Source organism: Erinaceus europaeus, unplaced genomic scaffold, assembly GCF_950295315.1.
Source record: "Erinaceus europaeus unplaced genomic scaffold, mEriEur2.1 scaffold_986, whole genome shotgun sequence".
NCBI lineage: Eukaryota > Metazoa > Chordata > Mammalia > Eulipotyphla > Erinaceidae > Erinaceus > Erinaceus europaeus.
Window position 1 is genome coordinate 7,841 of NW_026647266.1, and position 26,541 is coordinate 34,381.

A 26,541-nucleotide genomic window follows, 5' to 3' on the forward strand; every position below is an offset into this window, starting at 1 on the left:
CCCTTCAAGCCTTTGCTTAAATATCACTTCCTTCAGCTCCAACATCGGATGATGTACCCCCATAGTTCTAAGATCACTCTGAGGACATCAGTTTAGTGTCTCTATGTCCTGTTAGGCCTTAAGCTCCCTGAAGGCAGACAATATGTCTGATTTGTTCATTATTGTGTAGCACCTCTACTATGCAGACCTATGTCAACATTCAGTTGGCACTTGTTGAATATTAAGTCATCAGCTAGGTAGGTTGCTAGGCAGATGGTAGCTGGGTACTACAGAGGTTTCAAAAAAATAGCTTTTGAGTTAGACAGAACTGGGTTTAAGTCCCTCTGAGCCTTCTCTCTCTGCCACTTCACTGTTCTAAGCCCATTTTCCTCATCAGTCTTACAGGACTGTTGTAAGAATTAAGTGAGATTGGGGGTCAGGCGGTAGCACAGCAGGTTAAGCGCAAGGACCAGCTTAAGGATCCCAGTTCAAGTCCCGGCTCCCCACCTGTAGGGGAGTCGCTTCATAGGCAGTGAAGTAGGTCTGCAGATGTCTATCTTTCTCTCCCCCTCTCCATCTTTCCCTCCTCTCTTGATTTCTATCTGTCCTATACAACAATGACAACATCAATAACAACAATAACTACAACAATAAAAAGGGCAACAAAAGGGAATAAATAAACTTTTAAAAAATATTTGCACTTTGTGCCACCTGCACTTAACTCGCTGCACTACCTGACTCCCCTTTAAAAAACTTTTTTAAAAAAGATGTGCAATGTTAATCTAGAACCTAAGTGTAATAACACTCAATAAATAGTTACCATTAGGGGGTTGGGTAGTAGCGCAGCGGGTTAAGCTCACATGGCACAAAGAGCAAGGACCGGCGCAAGGATCCCAGTTCGAGACCCCAGATCCCCACTTGCAGGGAGGGTCACTTCACAAGCGGTGAAGCAGGTCTGCAGGTGTCTATCTTTCACTCCTCCTCTCTGTCTTCCCTTCCTCTCTCGATTTCTCTCTGTCCTATCCAACAATTACAGCAATAACAACAATAATAACAACAATGATAAACAACAAGGGCAACAAAAGGGGAAAAAAATAGCTTCCAGGAGCAGTGGATTCATAGTGCAAGCACTGAGCCCCAGAGATAACCCTGGAGATATATATATATATATTTAGTGGATATATAATGGGTAAATGGATGAATAAACAAATTGGTATACAGATAGGTTTATTGACATAAAAACCAATAAATAGATATATGAGGGTAGGGATAGAAAGAAAAAAGGAACTCCACAAAAGCCAAAAAGACCAAGATCAGGGTATCTCCTGAGTAGCACACAAAGAAGGAGGTATCAGAATGGGGTAGATACAGACACAAACAACAAGCTGTACTAATGCCCTACTAGAGATAATAATGACTTTTAATCAATTGTGTGCATCTTGTTTTAGTTGCTTCCTCACAAAAGTCCTGATAATTAGATAGTATCATCCCTATTTCACACAGGGAGAAACTTCAGGTGATTTGCCTGAAGGTTCAGTTAGTAAGAGGTAACTCTGTTGGATATTGCTTGATGGCTATTTGATGTCTTGGTTTCTAGAAAATAGAGATCCTTCTATTGGGGAATGTGGAGAATGGAAAGGAGAGACACAGACGTGTGTGTGTGTATACACATGCATACCCTTAGCAGTCTCAGCCTTGCACCCGAGGAGGTAGCACAGTGGCTAAAATACTAGACCTAAGAGCATGAAGCCTAAATTCAATCCCTAGCATTGTATGTACCAAAGCTATACTCTGGTTCTCTGGTTCTCCCTTTCTTTCTCTCTCTCTCTCTCTCTCTCTCTCTCTCTCTCTCTCTCTCTCTCCCTCTTATAATAAATAAATATTTAAAAAATAAAATATGGGGAGTCAGCCTGTAGCACAGCCCGGTTAAGCACAGGTGGCACAAAGCGCAAGGACCTGCATAAAGATCCCGGTTCGAGCCCCTGGCTCCCCACCTGCAGGGGAGTCGCTTCACAGGTGGTGAAGCAGGTCTGCAGGTGTCTATCTTACTCTCCCTCTCTCTGTTTTCCCCTCCTCTCTCCATTTCTCTCTGACCTAACAGTGATGACATCAATAACAACAACAATAATAACTACTACAACAATAAAAAACAAGAGCAACAAAAGGGAAAATAAATATTAAAAATAAATAAAATATGTACATCACCTTAAAAAAAAAGTCTCAGCCTCCATTGCTAAGTCATCAGGGTTAACCTTTATCCTCACTTTAACCTTTTTATTCTTAAGTCAGACACCAGGCAGTCAACTCTGCCTTTTGAGGTCTTTCTATGGCATTTGCTGCTTGAATAAGCAGAGAAACATGAGGGAACCAGCAGGCAACAGAACTGGGACAAAACCAAACAGACCAAGCCAAAAAGACAATCACACAGTGGGGAGTTGCAAGATCCTAAGCAAGTTAACGATCTAAAAAGGTATGACTATCCCTCTGAATGAGACCCTCATCCACCAATGTCCAGATGCAAGAGCCTTGGCTATGGGAACTAGCGGAGAAGGAGCCACTGTGCCAGCCCTTGAGTTACCTGCTGCCAATGATCAACAGTTCCCAACAGAGGGGGGCAGCAGAGGGCTGATCTGGGTCCCCGAGGCCTTGGTCCAGAGGTTGAGGACTGAAGTGGCCAGAGCCTAGTCCAGGCAAGAAAAGGCTTCCTTGGCTTGTCCTCTTATCTTTCATCTTTCCTCTCTTCTCTCTCTCTCTTCTCTTCTCTCTCCTCAGCAGGCCTGTGCCTCCCCTGGTCAACAGTCAAGTGCTTCTTATTGGAGCCTCCCATTTTCTGGGCAGGGAGGTGGGCCTCTATGAGTGTCACACAAGCCTAGAGCCTCCAGGCAGGGCCTGACTCCGAAATCACCTCTCAATCCTTTGAGCTCAACATGCCAGTGTAAGGCTGAGAAGTTCGGGCCCCTGCTTCTGCCTTCTCTACTGCTTCAGGGGGTACCTGCAGCAGACAGAAAAGCAGGGTGGCAGCTGCGGTGGTGGGCTGCGGGTGGCAGGAGGGAGGTGCGGTAATGAATGTGGACGGGAGGCGGAATGAGCGATCCATCTTTGCATGCGAGGGGAGAGGGCCACGGGCGTTCCCCCCACACACTCACACACTCAATCAGGCGCTGTCAGACCTCCGGCCGCCTGGCATTTTGGTGAAGAATCTCTCAGCTAAAAATTGTTGTCATTCCCATTTCCTCGTTATCAGTGCAAGGGCTGAAGCAGCGCCCGGGGATTAACAGGAGCGGGCCTAGAGCCCCGCACCCGCCGTCCCTGCCTATAAAGCTGGGCCTCCCACCTCACCTCCCCCATTCATCATCTTTAGCACTGACAGCCATCCTGGTCCCTGTCCCCAGCCCCTCAAGCCTCCTTACTCTGCAGCTCAGCCTGGCTCCTGACCTCCCTGGGAAGCCAGGCCATCTGAAGAGGGGCTGGATTCCACCTGTGGCAAAGCACCTGTCCAGTGAGAAGGTGGGGGCCAGGACAGGTGGGAGGGAGGGTCAAGGAGAAGGTGCTTCCTGACTACCTGGCCTTGTCTGCAGGCCCACTCTGCCTACCTGCACCATGAGCACTGGAGTGGAAGCAGGGATTCCTGTGCCGGAAGGGTTCCTGGAAAGGTTCCCAGAGCCCTCTCTCTCAAACTTGAGATGGACTCCCAGACTCTGGGAACTGCAGCAGGAAAGAGCCAGAAGATGCCTCCACCTAGGCTAAGGAAGAGTAGGGGGTTGAGGACTTTGTTCCCACTCTTCACAAAATTACAGCCCCCTCCTCTAGTCCATCCCCAATGGTTTTATGGTCCATTTTATGGCCACTGTAATGGCCCAGGTCAAAAGCTTCAGGGAGCTGTATTCTGGGAATTATGCAAACGAGGAGCAGGCCCAGGGCCAGAGTATGGATTTTGTCATTAAACCTGGGCAGGCCATGTCATTAGTGCAGTAAAACCCACGTCATGACCACAGGTCTCAATATAAAATTATAGGGAACACAGTGGGGGAGGGGAAGCAGGGGCCCATGGCCATGCTGACACCTGCCACTCTAATCCCTGAGAAAATGGGGATAGGGTGAAGGGCACAGGCTGTGGGGTTCCTCTGCTGAGAACTATTAATGCTGTTCCTAAAGCTAGGAGACAGGAAGAGGACCCTTTGCCCCAGTAGGAAAACTGAGCTCATGCTTAGAAAGTAGAAGATCCCTGTGGCAGATGAACTGACAATAAGTACATGGGTGTGGTAACTGGTATATGGGAATGCTGACACTTAGAGGGGAAAAGGAGGTGGCTCACCCAGCAGAGCACATATGTTGCCATGCATCAAGGAACCAGGTCCAAGCTCCAGGCCATTACAGGGAAGCACACTCAAGGGGGTAGCTTCATGAATGGTAGAGTGGTGCTGCAGTCTTTCCTTCTCTCTCTGTCTCTATCTTCTTCTATATTTCTCATCCTCTAAAGGAGAAAAAATGGCTACCACAAGTGGTGGGAGTTATGCAAACATCAATCCCCAGTGAGATAACACTGGTAATAATAATAATAATAAATCTTTTTTAAGGTAGGGAAAAAGAAGAGGGTGAGGAGAAAGAGAATGTTCTATGATGTCTTAAGAGCTAGATTTGGTAAACTAGACTGAAAGGAGCTAAAACACCAACATTTCCACCCCAGTTCAGACCCCATCCCCCAGTCTCCAGCTTCCTCTCTTCTCATTTCCCTCCTTTTGCCCCAGACCCTGCCTTAGTGGTCTGCTTCAACTGGCTTGTCAGCTCTCCCTTACTTGTCCATCATGCCTTCCACACCCAGTTTGGGGTTGTTTTGTTTTTGCCACCAGAGCAGCCATTTTCCTTTTTTTTTTTTTCCTGGACAGAGAGAAATTAGGAAAGGAGGAGAATATGGGGTGGGGGCTGTAGCACTATTTCCCTGCTCTTGAAGCTTTCGCTCTGCAGATGGGGACAGGGACTTGAACACAGGCCCCTGTGCATTAGGGTAAGATGTGCACTCAGCCTGGTGTGCCACTGCCCAGCCCCCTCTCATCCAGTTCTGCCTCCTCCAGCTTTCTTTCATTTTTCATTCTCTTCCTTCTCCCATCCCTATAGGCCCTGTCACACCTCCCTTGGTTCTGGCCAGGGTTGCACTGACTGGATTCACAGATGTTCCTTTCTTGTTTTCCCTCTAGTTTATCATCTCTTTGGGGTCAAGAATGTTTTTTTATTTATCTCTGAACTCCTGTTGCTCTTAGAATAATACCTAACATAAAAACAACAAGGGCAACAAAAGGAAATAAATAAATAAATAAATATTTTTTTAAAAAGAATAGTACTTAACAGGGTAATTGTTTAAGAAATGTTTGTGAGAGGTGTGTGGTGGTATACCCAGTTAAGTGCACATAGTACTAACATCAAGGATCTGGGTTTGAGCCCCCAGTTTCCCACCTGCAGGGGGGATGCTTCACACGTGGCAGAGCAGGTCTGCAGGTCTCTCGGTATCTCTCTCTCTCTCTCTCTCTCCCTCTCTCCCTCTCTCCCTCCTTCCCTCACTATCTCCTTCTCTCTCAATATCTCTCTGTCCTAGCCAATAAAATGGAAAAAATGGCCACCAGGAGCAGTGGATTCATGGTGCCAGCACCAAACCCCAGTGATACCCTGGAGAAGAAAAAAAGAAAGAAAGAAATGTTTGCTAGATGAATATATAAGTGAAGCAACAAGATCAGAGTCATGCCCAGAGGTCCCTGCTCAGTTCTGAACCTCAGTTTCCCCACCTAAAAATAAATATAATGATCTGGAGAATTTCTAGGGCCTCACTCATGTCTGAAATTCTTTGGCTGGATGAAATTAGGGGTCAAGTGGAGCCTAGTTTACTCATTACCCAACTCTCTGACCAAGATGGCATCTTGTTCCTTAGAGCTATCGTCCACCTGTTCTCCCCTGAACAGCTGAAGTGTAGCCAGCAAGGCACATAAGCAGGAAAGCCCTTTCCCCTCTTCAGAAACCTAGCCATTCAGATTAAAGCTAGCCTGGCAGAGCCAAGCCTTCTGGTACCTCAGTTCTGCAAAGTTCACCTGGATTCTACAGCAATCTGCTCTTCCTATCTTGCATCCTTTCTTCTATCTATCTATCTGTCACTGAGCATCAGTCTATCACTTCTTCTTCTTCTAGCGTTTGCCCTTCTTCCATAGCCAGTCAACAGCGTCAGGTTGAGCCTGATGTAAAGTTTCGAGACCTCCTCTGAATCTGGAGAGGTGGCAGTCGTTGACTATGTGGGTCATAGTCTGTCTGTAGCTGCAGGGGCAGTTCGGGTCGTCTCTGGCTCCCCAGCGATGGAACATAGCGGCGCACCGGCCATGGCCTGTTCGATAGCGATTGAGGAGGGCCCAATCATAACGTGCTAGGTCAAAGCCGGGTTGACGCTTGCAGGGGTCTGTGATGAGGTGTTTGTTCTTTACCTCAGCCAACTGCCAACTCTGTTTCCAAGAGACTGGAACAGAGAAGTTCAGCGTAGGCATAGAGGACCAGATTGGGTGACGAGACGTCAAGCGTTGGACAGGGTGGGTAAAGATATCCGCGTATATTGGCAGGTCCGGTCGAGCGTAGACGTGGGAAATGAACTTAGATGATGCCGCATCCCGACGAATATCTGGCGGGGTGATGTTGCTAAGAACTGGCAGCCATGGGACCGGGGTGGAACAGATGGTTCCAGAAATTATCCTCATGGAGGAATATAATTTGGAATCGACCAAGTGGACATGGGGGCTACGGAACCATACTGGGGCACAGTATTCTGCAGCGGAATAGCATAATGCCAGAGATGATGATCGTAGTGTGGAAGTGCTCGCGCCCCATGAAGAGCTGGCCAGTCTTGCAATGATGTTATTCCTCGCGCCCACCTTTGCTGCAGTTTTTATGAGATGTTCGTGAAATGACAGAGTGCGATCGAGAGTAATGCCAAGATAGACTGGCTGGGCTTCATGCCGGATTCTCGTATCGCCAAGCTGCACATTAAGCTCACGCGAGGCCGAGGCATGGTGTAGATGGAAAACAGATGATACCGTTTTTGCAGTGCTAGGGATTAGTCGCCATTTTTTACAGTAATCAGATATCAGAGACATGTCTTTCATGAGTGAATCACTGAGAAATAGTCAAGTCTGTGCCACATCTGTTTCCAGCTATCTCTAGTTATATAGATGGATAAGAAGTGGTCCCTGCCTATAGCAGTTCAGGACACATTTCTTTATTCTTTTGTTCCCTTTCTCTTACTGAAATGCTTCTAAAGTGTATCCCAAATTTCATTTCTAGTCTGAGGAGAAATCATAATGGTTATGCGAAAGACTTGCATTCCTGAGGCTCTGAGGTCCCAGGTTCAATCCCCAGCACCACCATAAACCAAACTGAGCAGTACTCTGGTTTCTTTCTTTCTCTCTTTCTTTCTCTCTTTCTTTCTTCCTCTCTCTTCTTTCTTTCCATCTGTATCTCTCTCATTAAAATAACTAAATAAAATGTTTTTTAAAAAACATTTCATTTCTTTGGTTAAGCCTTTTCTTCTCCCCACTCCTCAAAGTACACACCCCAAATAGATTAACCCCTCCTTTGAGCTCTCAGATGATTCAGTCTGGGCACCTAGGAAAGTTGTGGTCATCCTCGGTTTTGGGTCAAATGGAGTGAGTCCTTGTGCCGATGAACTAATAGCTCCCTCAGGCACAGGGTTTCTCAACTTAAACAAAAATACAAGGGCTTTAGGGCCAGGTGGTGACGCACCTGGTTGAGCGCACATGTTACAGTGCACAAGGACCCAGGTTCGAGCCCCTGGTCCCCACCTGCAGAGGGAAAGTTTCACAAGTGGTGAAGCAGTGCTGTAGGTGTCTGTCTCTCTCCCTCTCTATCACCCCCTTCCCTCTCAATTTCTGGCTGTCTCTATCCAACAAATAAAAGATTAAAAATAAAAAATTTAGGGAGTCAGGTGATAGCACAGCGGGTTAAGCGCAGGTGGCGCAAAGCACAAGGACCGGCCTAAGGATCTCGGTTTGAGCCCCCGGCTCCCCACCTGCAGGGGAGTCGCTTCACAGGCGGTGAAGTAGGTCTGCAGGTGTCTATCTTTCTCTCCCCCTCTCTGTCTTCCCCTCCTCTCTCCATTTCTCTCTGTCCTATCCAACAACAACGACATCAGTAATAACTACAACAGTAAAACAAGGACAACAAAAGAGAATAAATAAATATAAAAAATTAAAAAATAAATAAATTTTTAAAAAATACGAGGGCTGGACAGTGACACACCAGGTTAAGTGCACATAGTACAAAGTGCAAGGGACCCACACAAGGATCCCCCCAGCTCCCCACCTGCAGGGAGGTTGCTTCACAAGCATTGAAGCAGGTCTACAGGTGCCTTTCTTTTTCTCTCTCCCTCTCTCCCTCCCCCTCTTCTCTCAATTTCTCTCTGTCCTGTCAATAAAATGGAAAAAATCGCTGCGAGGAGCAGCAGATTCATAATGTAGGCACCAAGCCCCAGCAATAACCCTAGAGGCAAAAAGGAAAAAAATAGGAACAAAAATACAGGACATCCAGATAATTTGAATTTTAGAAAAATGACAACTAACTTCTAGTAAAAATATGTCCCATGTAATTTTTTTATTTAGTGATTTAATAATGATCAAAGAGATTGTGAGAAAAGAGGGGTACAATTCCATAAATTTCCACACCCCATCCCTTCCATTGGAAGTTTCCTTATTCTTTATTCCTCTGGGAGTATGGACCAAAGATTTTTATGGGGTGCAGAAGGTGGGAGGCCTGGCTTCTGTAATTGCTTCTCCACTGGACATGTACATTGACAGGTCAATCCATACCCCTAGTCTGTTTCTATCCTTCCCCAGAGTCCCATGTAACTTTTAAAAATTGTTTTAATATTTATTTTCCCTTTTGTTGCCCTTGGCTTTTTCTTATTGTTGTTGTTATTGATGTTGTTGTTGTTGTTAGACAAGACAGAGAGAAATGGAGAGAGGAGGGGAAGTCAGAGTGGGGGCAAGAAAGACAGACACCTGCAGACCTGCTTCACAGCCTGTGAAGTGACTCCCCTGCAGGTGGGGAGTCGGGGGCTCGAACCAGAATCCTTACACCAGTCCTTGCACTTTGTGCCACGTGCACTTAACCCACTGCACTACCGCCCGACTCCCCCCATGTAACTTTTTTAAAAATAAAATTTTTAATTTTATTTATTTATTTATTTTTCCAGAGGCCTGCTGAGTTTTGGCTGATGGCGGTGCAGGGGATTGAACCTGGGACTTTGGAGCCTCAGGCAGGAGAATCTCTTTGCAGAACCATGATGCTGTCTCCCCCTACTCCCCATGTAACTTTTAAGGCACACTTGCACACACACAAGAAAACTGTCTAGTAGCTATATGGAATTCTATTGTAACTTGGCATCTTGAGTTTACTCTGGCAACCCTATTATAGCAGCCAACTTTGGTCATCACTGCCACAGCTTTTACCTTCTGAAGATCAACTTTGGCCCTCACCAGGCACCAGTGGAAAGAAGGAAGGAGACAAGAAGAGTAAAGATCTGGACTAAAGTTCTTTCTACAGTCAAGGTTTACATGGATAGGCAGAGATGTTTCTAGATGAATAAAGTTACACAGCACCACATGATCTCCCATTAGAGGCCACCAGTGACAGAATGAGGACGGAGTGGAGAGAGAGAGATAAAGAGGAGAGAGACTGCAATTCCTAACCAGCCCCCAAACCAACATAATCTACATGTGTTCATGTATTAGAAGCAGAAACTGAGGGCTATTTGTGAGGTAGAGAACCCAGGATCTTTGAGACAATAAGTCAATGTGTCTATCCAAGTGAGACATAATGATACATGAACATGGGGAATAGAGTCCAGGAACACTAGAGAAACAGAATGGGTAAGATTTAGTGGTTAGATGGATATGGAAAAAAAGTAGTAAGACAAGATGATTACTGGATTGGGTGATACATGCAGGTGCCCTTAACTAGGATGAGCAGTCTTGAAACATGATCAGATTTGGAAAGGGTGAAGAAGCTGAAGAGCCCAATTTTGGACTGTTGGATTTCAGATTCTCATGGGGCAAGGAGGCTTTGATGTCCACTAGGCACTTGGAAACACAAATCTGGAGAACATGGAGGGAGCTGGCAATATCTGCTGAATGATTTCCCTTCCTCCCTCTGTTCTTTCTTCTCCAGACCTGGGGAATGTGAGAGTAGTGAACAAAAGATAAAGAGTCGCTAGCTATTCTATGATGGCATTATTAAGCCAAGACCTTTAGGCCTTGGAGATAGCACAGTAGTTATGAACAGGCTTTCATGCCTGAAGCTTGAAGGTCCCATATTCAATCCCCAACATCACAAGAAACCAGAACTAAGCAATGCTCTGATAAAAACAGTAATAATAATATAATAGATTATGTATTTATACATACTTTCACTAACATGAACAGGCTGAAGTGATCAGGGTTTGAAAGCACTGGTTGTGTGCCCACAGATTGCTGAAAGGAATGGTTACTACAGAAGTGGCATCTAGGCCACAGCCTCTGGAGCTGTAAAAATGTTCATGAACTCAGACTATCAGACTCACCACCACCCTTCCTCAGGCTAAAAAAAACCCTCAGAGACAGCAGCAGATGGGGGTCAGAGGATTAGGACACCAGGTTTCCCTCCACAGACTAGCCAAGTTTACATGTCTGTCTTTTTTGCTTCCTTCATCAGGTAAGAAAAAGGCAGTCACATTGTTTGACAGCCAGGCCCCTATTTGCCCCATCTGCCAGGTCCTGCTGAGGCCCAGCGAATTGCAGGAACACATGGAGCAAGAACTGGAACAGCTGGCCCAATTGCCTGCCAGGTAAGCCATCTAACGGAGGGTGGAAGGGTGGATTGGGTGTAGGGGTGCCTACTTACCCACCAGAGGGCTCTATTCAGGGCTCTAGCCTATAGGCTCCAGGGAAGCATACTCAGCCCAGCTTCCGACAGCAGACAAGGCTCTACTGGCATTCTCCTCTACTCTGCTTTCAGTTTTCAGATCTCCAGATGTAGGGTGCTTACCCTTCTGCTCTTGCTTTGTTTTTTGGAGATGGGAGGAAGTTAACCCCTCTTCAGACCTGGGCATTAAAAGTGCAAAAGGGAACCTGGAAAGGGCTTGATCCTCAGGTCCTGCACTGAGAGGAATTATAAAGGGGGAGATCCACAAGTCCTACACTGCCAGTGCTGAACCTCAGAGCAGGAGGACTGTGCGGGTGCTGCTCTCCATAGGAGTGAATACTGCTTTCTCTGTAAATCTCAAGGTCCAAAAAGTGAGAATCTTGAGAATGTTCCCAGGCCTGTACCCCCACCCCATATCCCATTCCACTGTCCCCGCAGGAAAGACTAGGAGGAACCTCCTCCAGGCCCTTGTAGTAGAGTTGGATATCAAAAGGAACAAAGAAGTATAAGAAATTACCCCAAGGGGCCAGGTGGTAGTGCACCCAGTTGAGTGTACAAGTTACAATGAGCAAGGACCCAGGGTCAAGCCCCTTGATCCCCAACTACAGGAGAGAAGCTTCATGAGTGGTGAAGCAGTGCAGCAAGTGCCTCTCTCCCTCTCTAACTCCCCCTACCTCCTCAATAAATAAAATATTTTTAAAAAAGAAAGAAATCACTGCAAATCTTGGTAGTTTCAAATACCCTTCTCACTACACTCACGGAATCCAGGAAGTGAGGAATTCAGGTGAGGATGACCTATATCTGCCCCAGGATGTCTGGACCCCAGCTAGGAAGATTAGACAGCTGAGAGCTGGGTGTCCCAGAGGCTCCTTCCCTAGTCTGATGGTGGTGCTGGCTATCAACTGGAGCAGAGACTGATGCACCTACATGTCCCCTTGTGACTTAGGCTTTTTCACAGCTGGGCAGTTAAGGCATAGTGGGACTTTTCACATGGCACCTTAGGCCTCTGAAGTGAATGTGCCAGCTGATGCAATGGAAGCTGGATCCCCTTTTAAAAATCAAGCCCTAGAAATCACCTAGTCCCACATCTGCCATGGCTATATAATTAACCCATGCAGATTCAGTGGGGGTGGGGGGGGAATTTTCACTCCACCTTTTGGTGAGGAGGAGTGGTAAGCTCATATTATAGAACAGCAAGTGGGTGGAAGACAGGGCTACTGCCAACTACCACAAGGGCAGCATCCTGGCCTGCAGCTACCAGACCCCCCCTTCTTCAGTTCAAATCATCAGACTAAACTGATCCTTTCCCACCTCACCCCCAAGTATACACAGGGCTCAGAGGTGTAAAGGTGAATCAGAAACAGTTCCTGTCACCACCCCCACTCCCAAAACTCAGTAGGGAGGTGAGGTGGTGAGACCTGAGCTGAATTTTGAAGGAAGAACTATTAGTTAGCTACTGTTGTAGTACAAATTACCAAAAAAATGAGCAGCTTAAAACAACATTCATTATCTCACCATTTGTATGAGCTATTAATTCAGGCACAGCTTAGCTGGGTAGTTGTGGCTTTGGGCTCAGCATCTGTCATCTGAAGATTTGACTGGGATGGCAGAATCCTTTGCCGGCATGGCTCACTCACATGGTGAGCAAGTATCCCCACCCCAGTCCTCCATACAGGGGCCACTTGAGCTTCCCTGTGTCACAGCAGATGACTACCCACACAGGAAGCCACCCCAGAGAAAGACAAAGGAAGAAGTTACCATGCCTTTCATGATCTAGAGCCAGAAGTCATACATTGTTGCTTCCAATATATTTGCTCATTACAAGCAAGTCATCGAGTGGAGTCCACATCCAACATAAGAAAGTTAAAAACTCAACAAGCTAGGGAGTCTGGCGGTAGCGCAGCAGGTTAAGTGCACATGGCACAAAGCACAAGGACCTGCATAAGGATCCCGGTTCAAGCCCCTGGCTCCCCACCTACAGGGGAGTCGCTTCATGGGTGGTGAAGCAGATCTGCAGGTGTCTTATCTTTCTCTCCCCCTCTCTGTTGTCCCCTCCTCTTTATATTTCTCTCTGTCCTATGGAACAACGACAACAATAACTACAGCAACAAAAACAAAAGGGAAAATAAATAATTTAAACACACACACACATATATATTATATATATATATAACTCAACAAGCTCATGTGCATGAATGAAAGAGTGTCCAAGAATCTGGGGGCCTATGTGGGTCTCCCACAGAAGACTATATTTAGGATGATAAGAGCAATCCTTGTTGTACAGTCACTGTGTGGTAGGCACTCTGCATGGTGTTCATTTATTTAATCTTCACAACAAACCTCTCAGGCATAGTCATTCATGCCATTTTACAGATGAGTAAACTGAGGTACAGAGGGGTTAATTGATTTCTGTAAGGTTACATAGTGCATGAAGTGGTAAAGATTCAGATTCAAGCCTATGATCTTAAACACACACTCACAGACAGACAGACATGCGCCCGACTAGGCTGAAACAGGCAGAGAGAAAGAAGCATCTTTGTGACACTGAATTCTATATCTTGGCTATCCAGGAGAATTTCTAGGCAATTTTTTCACTTGCCCTCAGCAGGGGGGAAAAGTACCTGCAGAGCCTCGTAAAAAAAGCAGTGCGCCCCTCCAGGTCTCTCTCTACATTGCAGATAGCCTAGGCGCTGTGGTCCCACCCCTGCACTGTCCAACGCACCCACTCCTGCCTACAGCCCTCCCTGCTCCACCCCCTCCCGGGGCCCTGCGCCCCTTGTCCTCCCTCACATCCTTTCAGGTCATCTCCTCCTCCCTCCAGGTATCCCCTGATCCATCATTTCCCACCCAGCTCTCACATTGGCCGCGCCCCTCGCAGCTCCGCGGTCTTGCATTCCCCCTCCCCAATCCAGGCCCAACCCAGCACCCCCTAACCCCGGGCACACACAGCCCCCAACCCCGGTGTCTGACAGCCGGACAGCGGGATCTGCACAGCAAGTGAAATTCCCGTCGGATCGATAAAGCCGAAGCGCTGGCGGCGACGGGTCGATGGTTTTATCTGTCTGGGCCCCGCCGCGCCCGCCGCGCTGACAGTCCGGCAAAGGCGTTCAAGGGCAGCCGCGCCCCGCCCCCGCCCGCGCACTGGAATGCGGGCCGGCCGACGCCCCCGCCCCGTGATTTATCTGGATTTCTAATTGGAAAAAATTTGCGAATTAATTGATTTTCAGGAACTTGCCAATTAACATTGTAATTTGGTGCGTGATAAATTCCCAAGGAGCGTGTCAGCTCCCTCCGGGCTGACAGCGCCCGCGTGCCCCGGTGCGGGGAGGACCCGCCGCCCTCGCCCCGACACGCTCCCCAGGCCGGTGGTGGGAGGAAGGGAAGCCATGTGACGAGTATAGCCCTGAGTCCCCTCCCTCCTTTGAGCCTGCCGTCGGATCCCTGGACTGAGAAGGCTCTTTGATCAGCCATCTGACGAGTGGGGAAACTGAGTCTGCAGGAGCGCAGAGTTTATATAGACAACTCAGAGAGTCAGGGCAGAGCCCACAGTCGGGCTTCAGGTATGGTGGCAAGCGACCCTGGCCTCCTTCCTGCACCCTGGCCTTCCACCCCCTTCCTGCTTTCCTCAGCTCTCCATGCTTCCCATCTCCACTCCCACCCCACCCCTGCCTTTGCTTCCTTTGTTCCTTCTGCCCCCCACCATCCCATCAGACTAGCCAGCTCTGAGTGGCCCCCTCCACCCGCCAGGTTTCTTCCCCATCACTCGGGACCGTCCTTCCCTCTACAAAATTGCCCTCAGAAGCTCTTCCAGATGGGCCTGGTGGGTGTTTTCTGCCTCCCTGGCCTGACAGCACCAGAGCAGGCCTCCAGAGCAGGCAGCTCTTTCAGATGTCCCCAAGGGTTCTCCCAGAGAAGCAGGAACAAGCAGGTGTGCTCACACAACCCTGAAAGGAGCATGGCCACAGGTGCTAATTCCCAAAGGGTCTTACAGGAAAAAAAAAAAAAAAAAAAAAGCACAATCACTTGTCAGAACACTTTGAGGGATGTGAGAGATAGTTCACTAGGTAGAGTGCACACTTTACCAGGTGCAAGGACCAGAGTTCAAGCCTCTAGATATCTACCACACTGCAGAACCATGTAAAGAGGAAGCTTCGCAAGTGTTGCAATGCTGTGGTCTCTCTCCTCCCTGTCTCTCATCCTCTATGAGTGGTAGAATTAGAATCACAAAGATTCAAAGCTCCAGAGAAATCTCAGTGGCAAAATAAATAAATAAATAAATAAATACAATAACCTTTTACTTTTGAGATCAGAAGCTATGACCACACACCCTCCCTCAGGCCAACCTCTGCCCTTCCTTAGTTCTGCACAGGATCCTGACAGACACCCCCCAGAACTTGGCTAATTAGAACAGAAAAGGCAAAGTTAGGTGGATGACAGATGGTGGAGGGACCCTAACTGCTGAATATTGTGTCCTAGATATCACGGGGAAATGGCAATATCTGTGAGCCATAAGATGCTAGATCAGAGACAGTGCTGGGAATACCACTCTGGAGAAGATTGTGCAGTATGAGCGGAGCAACAGGAAGGCAAGTGAGGAGGTTGGGTAGTGTCCCAGAAGACAGATGATGAGGCTGGCATAGGACAATGGCAGTGACAGTGAGAACAGAGAAGTGGGAATGATGACTGGCAGATGGAGGGGGAAGCAAGGTTCTACTGATTACCAGGAAAAGATTTCTAACTTGGGTGACTGGGTAAGTGATGGCAAAGAAGCAAGATGTGACAAGAAGGAGAAACCAGGGACAGAACTCTGGTGTCCCTGGTGTGGTGGCGATGTTAACACTAAGAAAGTGGGGGGGGGGGCGGGCGCAGGGGTAGATAGCATAATGTTATACAGAGACTCTCAAGCCTGAGGATCCAATGTGCCAGGTTCAACCCCCCACACCACTATAAGCCAGAGTTGAACAGTGCTCTGGTAAAAAAAAAAAGAAGAAGAAGAAGAAGAAGAAGAAGGAGAAGGAGAAGGAGAAGGAGGAGGAGAATGAGAAACAGTAACATAGTTGGAGGCTGAAAATTGAAGGGCAGGTAGGTGGAGGTGGTCCCTAAACGTCAATGTAACCCTCAGGCCAGAGTTTTCACCCAGAGAAAGGGAAGAGCCTTGGACTTGGAGAGGCTGTACAGAACTAGAGGGCTTGCCTTCAAGGACTTGCCTGAGTTCAGAGACCTTCCCTGGGAGTCTCCCAGAAAGATCTGGCCTCTCTCTGGGAAACCAGCTCTCTGGTCAGTGCTTTATAAGGGCTAGAAGAAGCAAAAGGGAGGCTGAATGAATCTGGAAGAGGCGGAGTATAGAGATGGCAGTGCCCCCACCCCCACTTAAGCCTTATTTAAGGCCGGCCTCGGTGTTTGGTTGGGTAATGAACTAGATAAACAATTCCCCAAATAGATTAAAACGAAGTGTAACTTACAAAGGCGGCTGGTGATGATGGTTTATTCCCAGGCAGCACACCATTTCTTTATTTCCAAGGATAATTCAGTGTAAATCACCTTAATTAAAAGTGTCAGCCCAGCCCATGAATATTGTACTTAGGAACGTGTTTCCTAGGTCCCAGTTATAATTTAAAACCCATGGATCACTAGGCAGCGAGTGACTGAGAAGGGACTAAATTGTTGGGGGCGGGCTATGGAAACTGGGAGGGACAGGAGGCAGAGAAAAGGGGCTGGGCCAGGCTGACTGCAGTTTCAGAGCTCAGACTTCTCTCCTGGGAGTTCCTTCACCAGACTCCTATCTCTGTAAGGGCCAAGCACACTAAGAGGTGATCAGGTTGACGGAGAAAAGATAGGGCAATGGGACCTTCCTCAGAGAGAGAGAGGAGGAATTTGACCAACTTGAAGCACAAAGAAAAGAATTACCAGGGAAAGAAAGATCCAAAGAACCAGCCAGCAGAGAAGTTGTACTTTCTGACCCCAAAAGTCCTTCTGTTTCTGTTAACCAGAAGTTCAGAGTCAGCAGGTTCTGCCCCAAAGTAGACAGGAGAGAGAGAAATAGAACTCAGAACGTTGTCCTTAGTCCTGAGTATATTTAGGAAGCAGTGAAGTGACTGAGAGGCAACACCCTGGACTTGATCAGATGTGAGCTCAAACTCCAGACCTTGATCACTATATGAGCAGAGTGGTATCACCTAACCTTGATCAGCCAACTCTGTGAAGTTATTGTGAAGATCAAATGAGATGGCACATACAGAGTACTTTTTCCACAGTAGTTATCCATTCTTGCATTTTCTCTTGAGAGCAGGGTGATACAGTGGGAGACTTACTTTTGAACCTGAAGGTTCGAGCCTGGTGCTGGGTACTGTGGTCATATCAGTATTTGTTGCGTAAGTGAATGATCAAAGTAACAAACTCACAAACCAGTTACTTGCTCTTTCTGAGCAACTGGTTTCCTCTTTGGATCCCGGAGGACCTGGATCAGGGTGCCACACCAAGCAAGAAGACAAAGTACTGTTTACCAACAGAATGGAATCTGGGGGGGGGGGGGGAGGAGATTCCATTATGTTTATGTAAAGAGACTCTCATGCCTGAGGCTACCAAGTCCCAGATTCAATCCCCACCCACCACCACCACCACCATCATATTCCAGAGCTGAGCAGTGCTCCAGTAAAAGGAAAAGAAAAGAAGAATCTGACTGTCCTTCCTCTGTGATGCCCCCACCATGTGGTCTGCCTGTATGTGTGATTTCTCTGCTCCAGCACAGAGTTGTTCACTAAAAAAGAAAGACTGAGGGGCCAGGCGGTGGTGCACCTGGTTAAGCACACACATTACAGTGCACAAGGACCCAGGTTCAAGCCCCTGGTCCCCACCTGCATAGGGAAAGCTTCACAAGTAGTGAAGCAGGGTTGCAGGTGTCTCTCTGTCTCTTTCCCTCTATCCCCCCCTCCCCTCTTAATTTCTGTCTGTATCCAGTAACAAGTAAATACATATATTTAAAAAAAGAGAGACCAAAAGGGAGACTGAGATAGAGGGAGAGACCATAGCACCAGAGCTTCCATCCATGCCTTGATCCTCCCACCTGAGCAGTGCTCAGAGAGAGGCTCACACCCTGCCCACTGAGCTATGTTCCTCAAACCTACACTCAAATCTTAGCTTCACTTGATGCCATAACTAGTTGGCTCTGCAGCGTGTGTGTGTGTGTGTGTGTGTGTGTGTGTGTGTGTGTGTGTGTGTGTGTGATTTTGAGAAACTGTTTCCATATGGATCTGCACTGTGGATGCATGCATGTCTGGATGTATCTCTGCTCACGTTGCTGTCTGTGTCTGTGTGTTCATGTGAAGGTGGGTGCATGAGCAGCAGATCTTTATCCATCTGGGAGACTGTTTTAAATGTAAAATCTCTGAGACTAGGTGGCTCTGTGCCTAAGCACATCTGACCCTCCAAGTGTGATCATATGTATATGAAGGACTAGTTGTTATTTACAGTTTTATTTAGTTATTGAGAAAGATAGGAGGAGAGAGAGAAAGAACCAAACATCACTTTGGTACATGTGTTGCCGGGGATCAAACTCACGACCTCATGTATAAGAGTCCAATGCTTTATCCACTGTGCCACCTCTTGGGCCACTATCTATTTTTCTCACCAGGGTTATCACTGGGACTCTATGACTGTATAATTCCAGCACTTTTTAAAATTTTTATTTATTCCCTTTTATTGCCCTTGTTGTTTTATTGTTGTCATTGTTGTTGTTGTTAATGTCATCATTGTTGGATAAGACACAGAGAAATGGAGAGAGGAGGGGAAGACAGAGAGGGGGAGAGAAAGATAAGACACCTACAGACCTGCTTCACCGCCTGTGAATTGACTCCCCTGCACATGGAGAGCCAGGGGCTTGAACTGGGATCTTTATTCTGGTCCTTGCACTTTGTGCCACCTGCCCTTAACCTGCTGCACTGCCACCCGACTCCCCCAATTCCACCACTTTTAATAGCCATTTTCCCCATTCTGATAAAGGGAGGAGAGAAGGGGGGGAAAGTGCCAGAGGAGAGAAGATGCCTGCAGCACTGCTTCACCATTCATGAAGCTTCCCCTTACAGGCACTCTGATATAGTGGCCCAAGACTCAAACCCCAGGTCCTTATCCATGGTAACGTGTGGTTCTTGTGTGATTTATAGAAAGATAATGGCTATATATGGATCTACCTTTATGTCAGGGGTTCTTTGTCTCAGTGGTGTTGACACTGGGGAACAGCTAATTCTTTGCAGTGAGACTCCCAGTAGACTGCAGGGTGGTTAGTCCTTCTACCCACTGGATGCCATTAGCAAACCCCCACCCCCAGTTGCGATAATCAAAAATGTCTCCAGACATGAGAAATGGGCCCAGGCAAGAATGGCTACTTCCTCCAAATCCGCTTGTGTCTTTGCTCGCATACTGGGTGTGTGTGTGTTCCCACACCTCCACAAGAGCTCCCTGTGCTGTATGTTCTGCCTGGGGCATGGATCTGTGTTTTTTTTGTGTTTCATGGATCTCTCCATCAGTGTGCTCTACCTGTAGAGGTTGTGTGCATCTGTATGGAAAACTATATGAACAGGCTGTCTATCCCCCTGTGTGTTCTAATGCACACCTCAGTGTGCCTGTACTTTATTTGTATGTTCATGTATGAGTGCATGTGTGAGCACAGATGTAGTGAGCACCATGGTGGGGGGGGCAGAGAGGAAGGGCCAGGAACAGGGATATTAATGTTTCTGAAGTGGATCTGATTTGATACGTCTTGTTCCATTGTCAGCATCTGTTTAGCAGGGATTTGTAATACTTTGTGGCTCTGGATCACTCATGCTTAGCGCAGGATGTGGCCTTGCATACCAATTTTGTTATTAAACACAGTCCTCACCTCCCCCACAGCCCATCCATCACCTCCCACCCCCACACCCCCGCCTTCCCCGAGCCACCCACCATATTTCAGGACCCAGCTCCCGCCCGCCTGCCGAGCCCGATGCCGGAGGGCCTAGGGCTGACAAATTGAATCAGGGGGAGATCATTCCTGGCCTAACGCAGTTTGCAGCATGTTGGAGGGAGAATTGACAAGAGCCATGTCAGCTCCATCACCCCAACCCTATAGCAGCTTAGAGCTGGCTGGGGATGGGGGTGGGAGGGAGAGGACATCCAAGTCAGGCAGAATCCTCAGGGTTGATATGCCAGGAGTCAGCTAAAGGCCTTGGCTGTGCATGGAAAGTGCTCTAAGCCTAGTGTCCGTTTCTCTGCCCCACAGTCACCCCCACACACACACACAGCCCCAGAAGTCAGCTCAGGTCTGCAGCCCCATATAAAGGCTAAACTAAGTCCAACAACAATCTGTGATTGAATGGACTGGGTGGGAATTGACTGAGCTGGGCTGAGCTGGGCTGAACTGGCTGTGCCTTCTTTGTTGGGGGTCTTCTTGCTATTCTTTACATGCTTGCCCTTCACAGGGAGTGGAATGGTCACCTTGTTTGTTCTCTTCTTTCTTAGTAGCAAAACTGCTCTTCTGAAGGATGCCATGACTCCAGGCACCCCCAAGGTAGGTGACCAACCATGTGTGTCCCTCCTGCCCTCCTAATGTAGGTACAGCAAGAACCAGTTCCTCAGAAAAAAAAAAAAGGAGTTTTTCCTGGATCCCCAACTGTCTCCAAACCTTGGCTGTGTGTGTGTGTGTGTGTGTGTGTGTGTGTGTGTGTGTGTGTGTGTGTGTGGTCAGGGGATGAGTGAGGATATGCTCCTCTGATTTATAAACATAAGAGCTGAGAATGACGTGGGGTGGGAGGACACAGACACTAAGGCTAAGGAAACTCACAGGAGGAAAGTGAGATATAGCAGATGAAGCAAAATGGAAAAAATGTGTGCCATGTACTCAACCCAGGTTTGAGCCCAGCCCCCACTCCATTGAAGGAAGCTTCAGTGCTGTGATCTTTTTCATTCTTCCTCTCTCTGCCTTTCTCTCCCTCTGTCAGAAAGAGAAAGAAAGAGAAGAGATGGAAAGAGAAAAGAAGAAGGTAGGTAGTTGCAGGTCAAAACAGTACCTGGCATTAGAGATCAGAACACGGGGTGTGAAGGGGTGTGTGTGTGTGTGTGTGTGTGTGTGTGTGTACACTCTGTCCAAAGAGAATGCTGAGCTCATTTGGAAAAACCAGTCTACTCCAATGAATAGACACTAGGAGAGAGAGGCTTCAAAGTATCAGGAGGAGAAAGGAAAGGTGAAGAGTAAGTAACTAGCTCAGTAGGGCCAGAGAGACCTCCAACACACTAACATAATTTATACCACCAGTCCCATGGGTGGCCACAGAAGTAGATGGCACTGCTTTCTCAAAGGTGATGATTTTGAAGAAGCTGGGAAGGAGGCCTAAATGATCATAACTGAATATCCCCTTCTCCAACCCTCAGTGTCAGCATCCTTTTTTATTAAGTTCTCACAGTGACTGATAAAAGGCCAGAAGAGTCCCTGGTCCTTTACAGAGAGTGAGAAGTGAGTGTTGAACTTTGGGAATGATGAAATAAGTCAGGAGAATGTATGGAGAAAGCAGACCAAAAGGCAAGGAAAGAACCTGGGGAGCAGGGCAGGGTGGTGGTGTACCTGGTTGAGCGCATGTTACAATGCGCAAGTACCTGGGTTCAAGCTCTTGGTCCCCATCTGCAGGGGGAAAGCTTTGAGTGGTGAAGCAATGTTGCAAGTGTCTCTCTCCCTCTCTATCATCTCTCTCCTTCTACATCATCCCCTTCCCTCTTGATTTCTGGCTGTTTCTACCCAATAAATAAATAAATAAAGATTAAAAAGAGAGAGAGAGAAGCTGGGGAGCTCCTGATTGCAGGATGAAGACAGGGAGGAGGTGTCCATCAAGATAAGAAAGTCAGGGAAGGGGAGGTGCAGGAACAGCTGTGAGTTAAGAGGAGCACTCAAGATCGTGGAATCCAAGACTCACATGGAGGAAAAGTTCCCAAATGTATGAGATGGTCAGCAGCCCAGCAGAGAAAGGCTAGAGATGGAGATCAATGTACCTGGAAGTCTTAAAGTCACTAATGACTTCTGGGAGGGTGGTTTTGGGAGGAGCCCAAAGAACAGGTACCACTTTCATTGGGGCTGGCCCATCTACCCACAGGCCTTTACAAAGAATGGGAATGGACTCTGCATCTCTAGTCAGCAAATGGCTCCAGTGCAGCCAGCTAGGTGGAGGAGGAACAGAGAAGCAGCCCAGCCTTGGACTGGTGTAGGCTCTGACCAAGGAAGCAAACTCATTCCATGCTAAAGGGAGGGAAAAGGCAGAGTGCCAGACAGCTGTGGTCTCAGAAGTGGAGAGCCACTCTCAGAGTTTGGCCCAGCCTCCCACATTTACTGGCTTTGGCTCAGGAAGGTGGGGTATGGACAAGCTGCCAGATTGGCCACCCAAGCAGAGACACCTGAGCAGTTTGTCATGGCTCAGGGTTAGGTCCAGTGAGGCCCATGTTCTAAGGACAAGTACAAACACAACCTAGGACCATACCTAGTTCCCCACATACACACCCAAGGTGCTCTAAACACAGATTCCTGCCGCCACGAGTGTCAGCATACTGAGCAAACTCAGCAGCAAGGGTCACTGCTCCCCCACTTTTAGAGACCTTGCCCCCAAAAGCTAATTGTCCCAGGATCTCTGCCTAGAGCAACACTTTAGGGAGACAGGTCATGGGTAGAAGAAGCACTAGGTAGAGGGTTCATGCAAGAGACTGAGAGGATGGGGAGGAGGAGGGAGGGAGAGAGGGAGGAGGAGAGGCCAAGGGGGCCTTTGACAAGATTGATGGCCTCGTTGCCATTAAGAAAAAAATTAGCCGGTGGCGGCTATCATATTAAAGGGTGAAGAAGCCGTGAATTATTTTCTTAAAGATCTTATCGCTTACAATGATAATTTTACCTTCCAAAAGGCCACTTTTAATGAGGCAAAGAGCCAGGCAAAAAGTCATGATTTAATGCTGGGATTTTTTTTTTCAAAACACATTTTACTGCCTTTTGGTCCATGTTTAAAAAGCGCCGGTGACCTTTTTTTATTCTGCTTGCCCCAGGTGTAATGCTGAGGCCTCTCAGGGCTTCTAACCTAGAGAGGATGAGGGAAAGACAGAGATTGAGAGGGAGAGAGTTCACAAGTGGAAGCTTTCTCTAAGGGGGGCAGGGTTGGCCCATTGTTTCCCCTCCTCACTGTCCTCATGGGCCAGTGGAGAGCAGGACAGGGCTTGAAAAGCCACCCTTTTCAGAGCTGGATGCTGAGTCACCACTTGCCCCAACCCCCTACTCCTCACCCCACCTAGGTTGGTGAAGAAAGGGCTCCAAGCCACAGGGACTCCCAGCCAGGCCCTCCCCAGCCTCTCCCCTCCTTTAGTTCTTGGGATGAGGCTGAAGCAGGGAGCCCTGCCAGCCCAGCTGCTGCCCTTCCCCTCCCCGGGTCCTCCTTAGGATGTGCAGCCTGGCCACCGCATGCGGGTCACATCCAAAGGCTCAGTCGGAGATGAAGGATAAATGGCTGCTCCATCTTTCCCAAATTGCTTTCTTTGGGCTGTCACTGGCCATTTGGCATGGCTTTCCAAGCTGGGGAGGCCTCCTAGGGAATTGTATGCTTCCACCATGCAGTGAGGGCTGGAGAAGGTGGGGGGAGAAAGTATGGATTGATTTCAGGTCTCCAGGCCCCCAGTTTGCAGCTGAACAGGCCTTGGCAAGAACAGGCGAGAGCAGGCTGCATGTGCCATGTGGTATTTAGAATGGTGGTGCTCACACACAATTTGAAGCAGACAGTTTATTAATCTAAACTGCAGGCATATGTAGAAGAGGCCACGCAGGATTGACATGGGGGGATTAGTTTTGCTGGGGGTTTTGCTGGGGTCATCGCTACAGTGCTGGGATAAATGGACCCAGCGTACATCCCTAGCTGCACGCAGGAAACTCATACATACTATTTAATTTACTGTCTCCTTAGCGGGGCTGCCATCAGCCTATATTAGGGGCAGGCGGGGGTGGCAGGTATGTGGCTTTACCCTCAACCCTTCAGGGGGGTCCCAGAGTCTGCTCACAATGGGAGAGCATAGCATGTATACTCTCAGCTCATGGACAAAAAGCGGGGAGTCTGACTTCATGGGGCCAGAGATAAACTGGGCTTTAGGAGGGCTGGGCCATTAGGAGGTTTTTCGTTTTGGGGTTTTTTTTTTTTTAGTATTTATATTTCTCTTTTTGTTGCCCTTGTTGTTTTATTGTTGTAGTTATTATTGTTATTGGATAGGACAGAGAGAAATGGAGAGAGGCGTGGAAGACAGGGGAAGAGAAAGATAGACACCTAGAGACCTGCTTCACCCACCGCTTGTGAAGTGACTCCCCTGCAGGTGGGAAGCTGGGTCCTTGCACTTCATTCCATGTGCGCTTAACCCGCTGCACTACTGCCCAGACTCCCAAGTCATTAGGAGGTTTTAATCCCTCCAGAGAATCTAGCCAGAGCCATCATCTCCCACAATCTCACCCCCAGACCTGAGCCAAGCCTCCAGAATCTTACCAGTAGCCCCTTTATCCTGCAGTCCTTCTCTTCTCTTCTTCCCCACAAAATTCTGTGAGGCTCCCATGTTCAATGGGGAATCAATTACAGAAGCCAGACCTCCCACCTTCTGTACCCCATGATGATCCTGGGTCCATAGTCCCAGAGGGATAAAGCTGTGGTCCGGAAGGTGACGCAGTGGTAAAGCTTTGGACTGTCAAGCATAAGGTCCCAAGTTCGATCCCTGGCAGCACATGTGCCAGAGTGATGCCTGGTTCTTCCTCTCTCCTCCTATCTTTCTCATAATAATAATAAAAAGAAAAATAGGAAAGCTATCAGGGGAGGGGATTGGATATGGAGTTCTGGTGGTAGGAATTGTAACCCTCTTATCCTATGGTCTTGTCAATACTTCCTTTTTTTAAAAAAAAATATTTTATTTATTTATGAGAAAGATAGGAGGAGAGAGAAAGAACCAGACATCACTCTGGCACATGTGCTGCTGGGGATCGAACTTGAGACCTCATGATTGAGAGTCCAAAGCTTTACCACTGCACCACCTCCCGGACCACAATACTTCCATTTTATAAATAAAATTTTTTTTTAAATTCTGTGGAGCTGGGAACTTCAAGGGGTTGACTGTTGTTCTCATCAGGCCTTTGGCCACATGCCCTCTTTCTTCTTCCAGTCCCTCCTGTTGTCTGCATCCATCAAGAGAGAAGGAGAGTCTCCCACAGCATCACCACACTCCTCTGCCACTGACGACCTGCACCACTCAGACCGATACCAGGTGAGGATGGCCAATGTGTTTAGTTTCCTCTGTGTCTAGTGTCCCTAAATGAACCCAGAAGTCACAGGTGTCTGGGGATGGACCTTAAATAGAAGGGTCACCTGGGCTCTGATGGACTTTGAGTACTTCTGAAGCATCATCAAAAGATAGTTGATGGTGTTTGGTTGCATGAGGGACCCAGAAACATAACCCCAAATCATCTACAAATGTCAGACTTTAAAACTTGCCCTTGAACAAATAACCATTCAATCCTGAAACCTTGTGGCATAAAGGAATGGGGAGGAGGGATTGTTTGCAAGTGCCTTGGGTAACCAGGAATCGAGTAATCACACAATCCTAAAATATTCAGGTGAGGGTCATCAAGCCTAACATCCTGATTCTGAGGACCTTCTTTCTGGTGGGGAGAAGAAAGACCCCCCCCCCCCAAGCCTGTCTGAGGAAAGACAGAGCCTACCTTTGGGAGCCACAGTCAGACGGAAGAAAACAGAGCCCTCCTCCAAGACATTTGTCTGAATGGCACAAGGATGTACCCAAGAGCCCTTGTGTAATGCAAATTGACAAGGCAGCAGGGACCTATAATCTCAGGGAGAGAACCAGGCCTACTGCTGGTATACAGAAAGCCTTTCCTCTCAGTTGATATATCCAGGCTTCTGGGTGCTGAGCTTGGGGAATGGAGTGCCCGTGTGGACTGGACACCAGTCTCAACAAGCACCTCCTCTGCTGGATACCTTTGTATGAAGCTCTAATTGCATGGCTCAATGTGCCAGCCCCAGGGAGGGATCCCTCATTTCATGAATCTAGCCTAGTCCAACCCTCACTCAAGACAATCCTGGCCTAGGTAATAATAACACATACATAAAAAATCTTGGTTTGAGAAGAAGACAAGGTTCTGTCTCAGAAAATTCCACATCAAAGCGATATGCAGAGCCCTGCTTTCAGACCCATCCTGTATACTGCAGTCAGCATTCAGCCTCACCATATGTTAAAACTAGAAAAAGAGCAGTCATTAAGCACAGACCTGGCATGCTATGGCCTTCTATAACTTAGACTCAGCCTACATTTCCAGATTCCACTCTTGATGACAGCACTCCATGGGCTATGCTCACCAAATTCATGCAAACAACTTCTTGGTTGTGATTCCATGTTTTCACAATGCTAGTTTGTCAAGTGGGACACTTTTTGCCCCATCCTGTCAAATTTATATCTATGCTTCAATGTCCTTCCCAAATACCATCTTCCCTAGAAACTTTCTGGACTAGGTCTTTCTTCTGATGATCCCTATGTGCTCTTTTTTATTGCCTTTATTATTATATACTGTGATTGCCAATGTAG

General features: G+C 47.7%; 1 protein-coding gene across 1 annotated transcript; it reads left to right on the forward strand.

The window, feature by feature from the left end:
• The first annotated feature begins 10,489 nt into the window (after window positions 1-10,489).
• LOC132536269 (E3 ubiquitin-protein ligase RNF220-like) lies at window positions 10,490-26,178 on the forward strand. Its single transcript, XM_060183887.1, has 3 exons — window positions 10,490-10,846; window positions 20,416-20,464; window positions 25,108-26,178. The coding sequence occupies exons 1-3, from the start codon at window positions 10,629-10,631 to the stop codon at window positions 25,246-25,248; spliced, it is 408 nt and encodes a 135-aa protein (XP_060039870.1). The 5' UTR covers window positions 10,490-10,628; the 3' UTR covers window positions 25,249-26,178.
• Window positions 26,179-26,541: the final 363 nt, after the last annotated feature.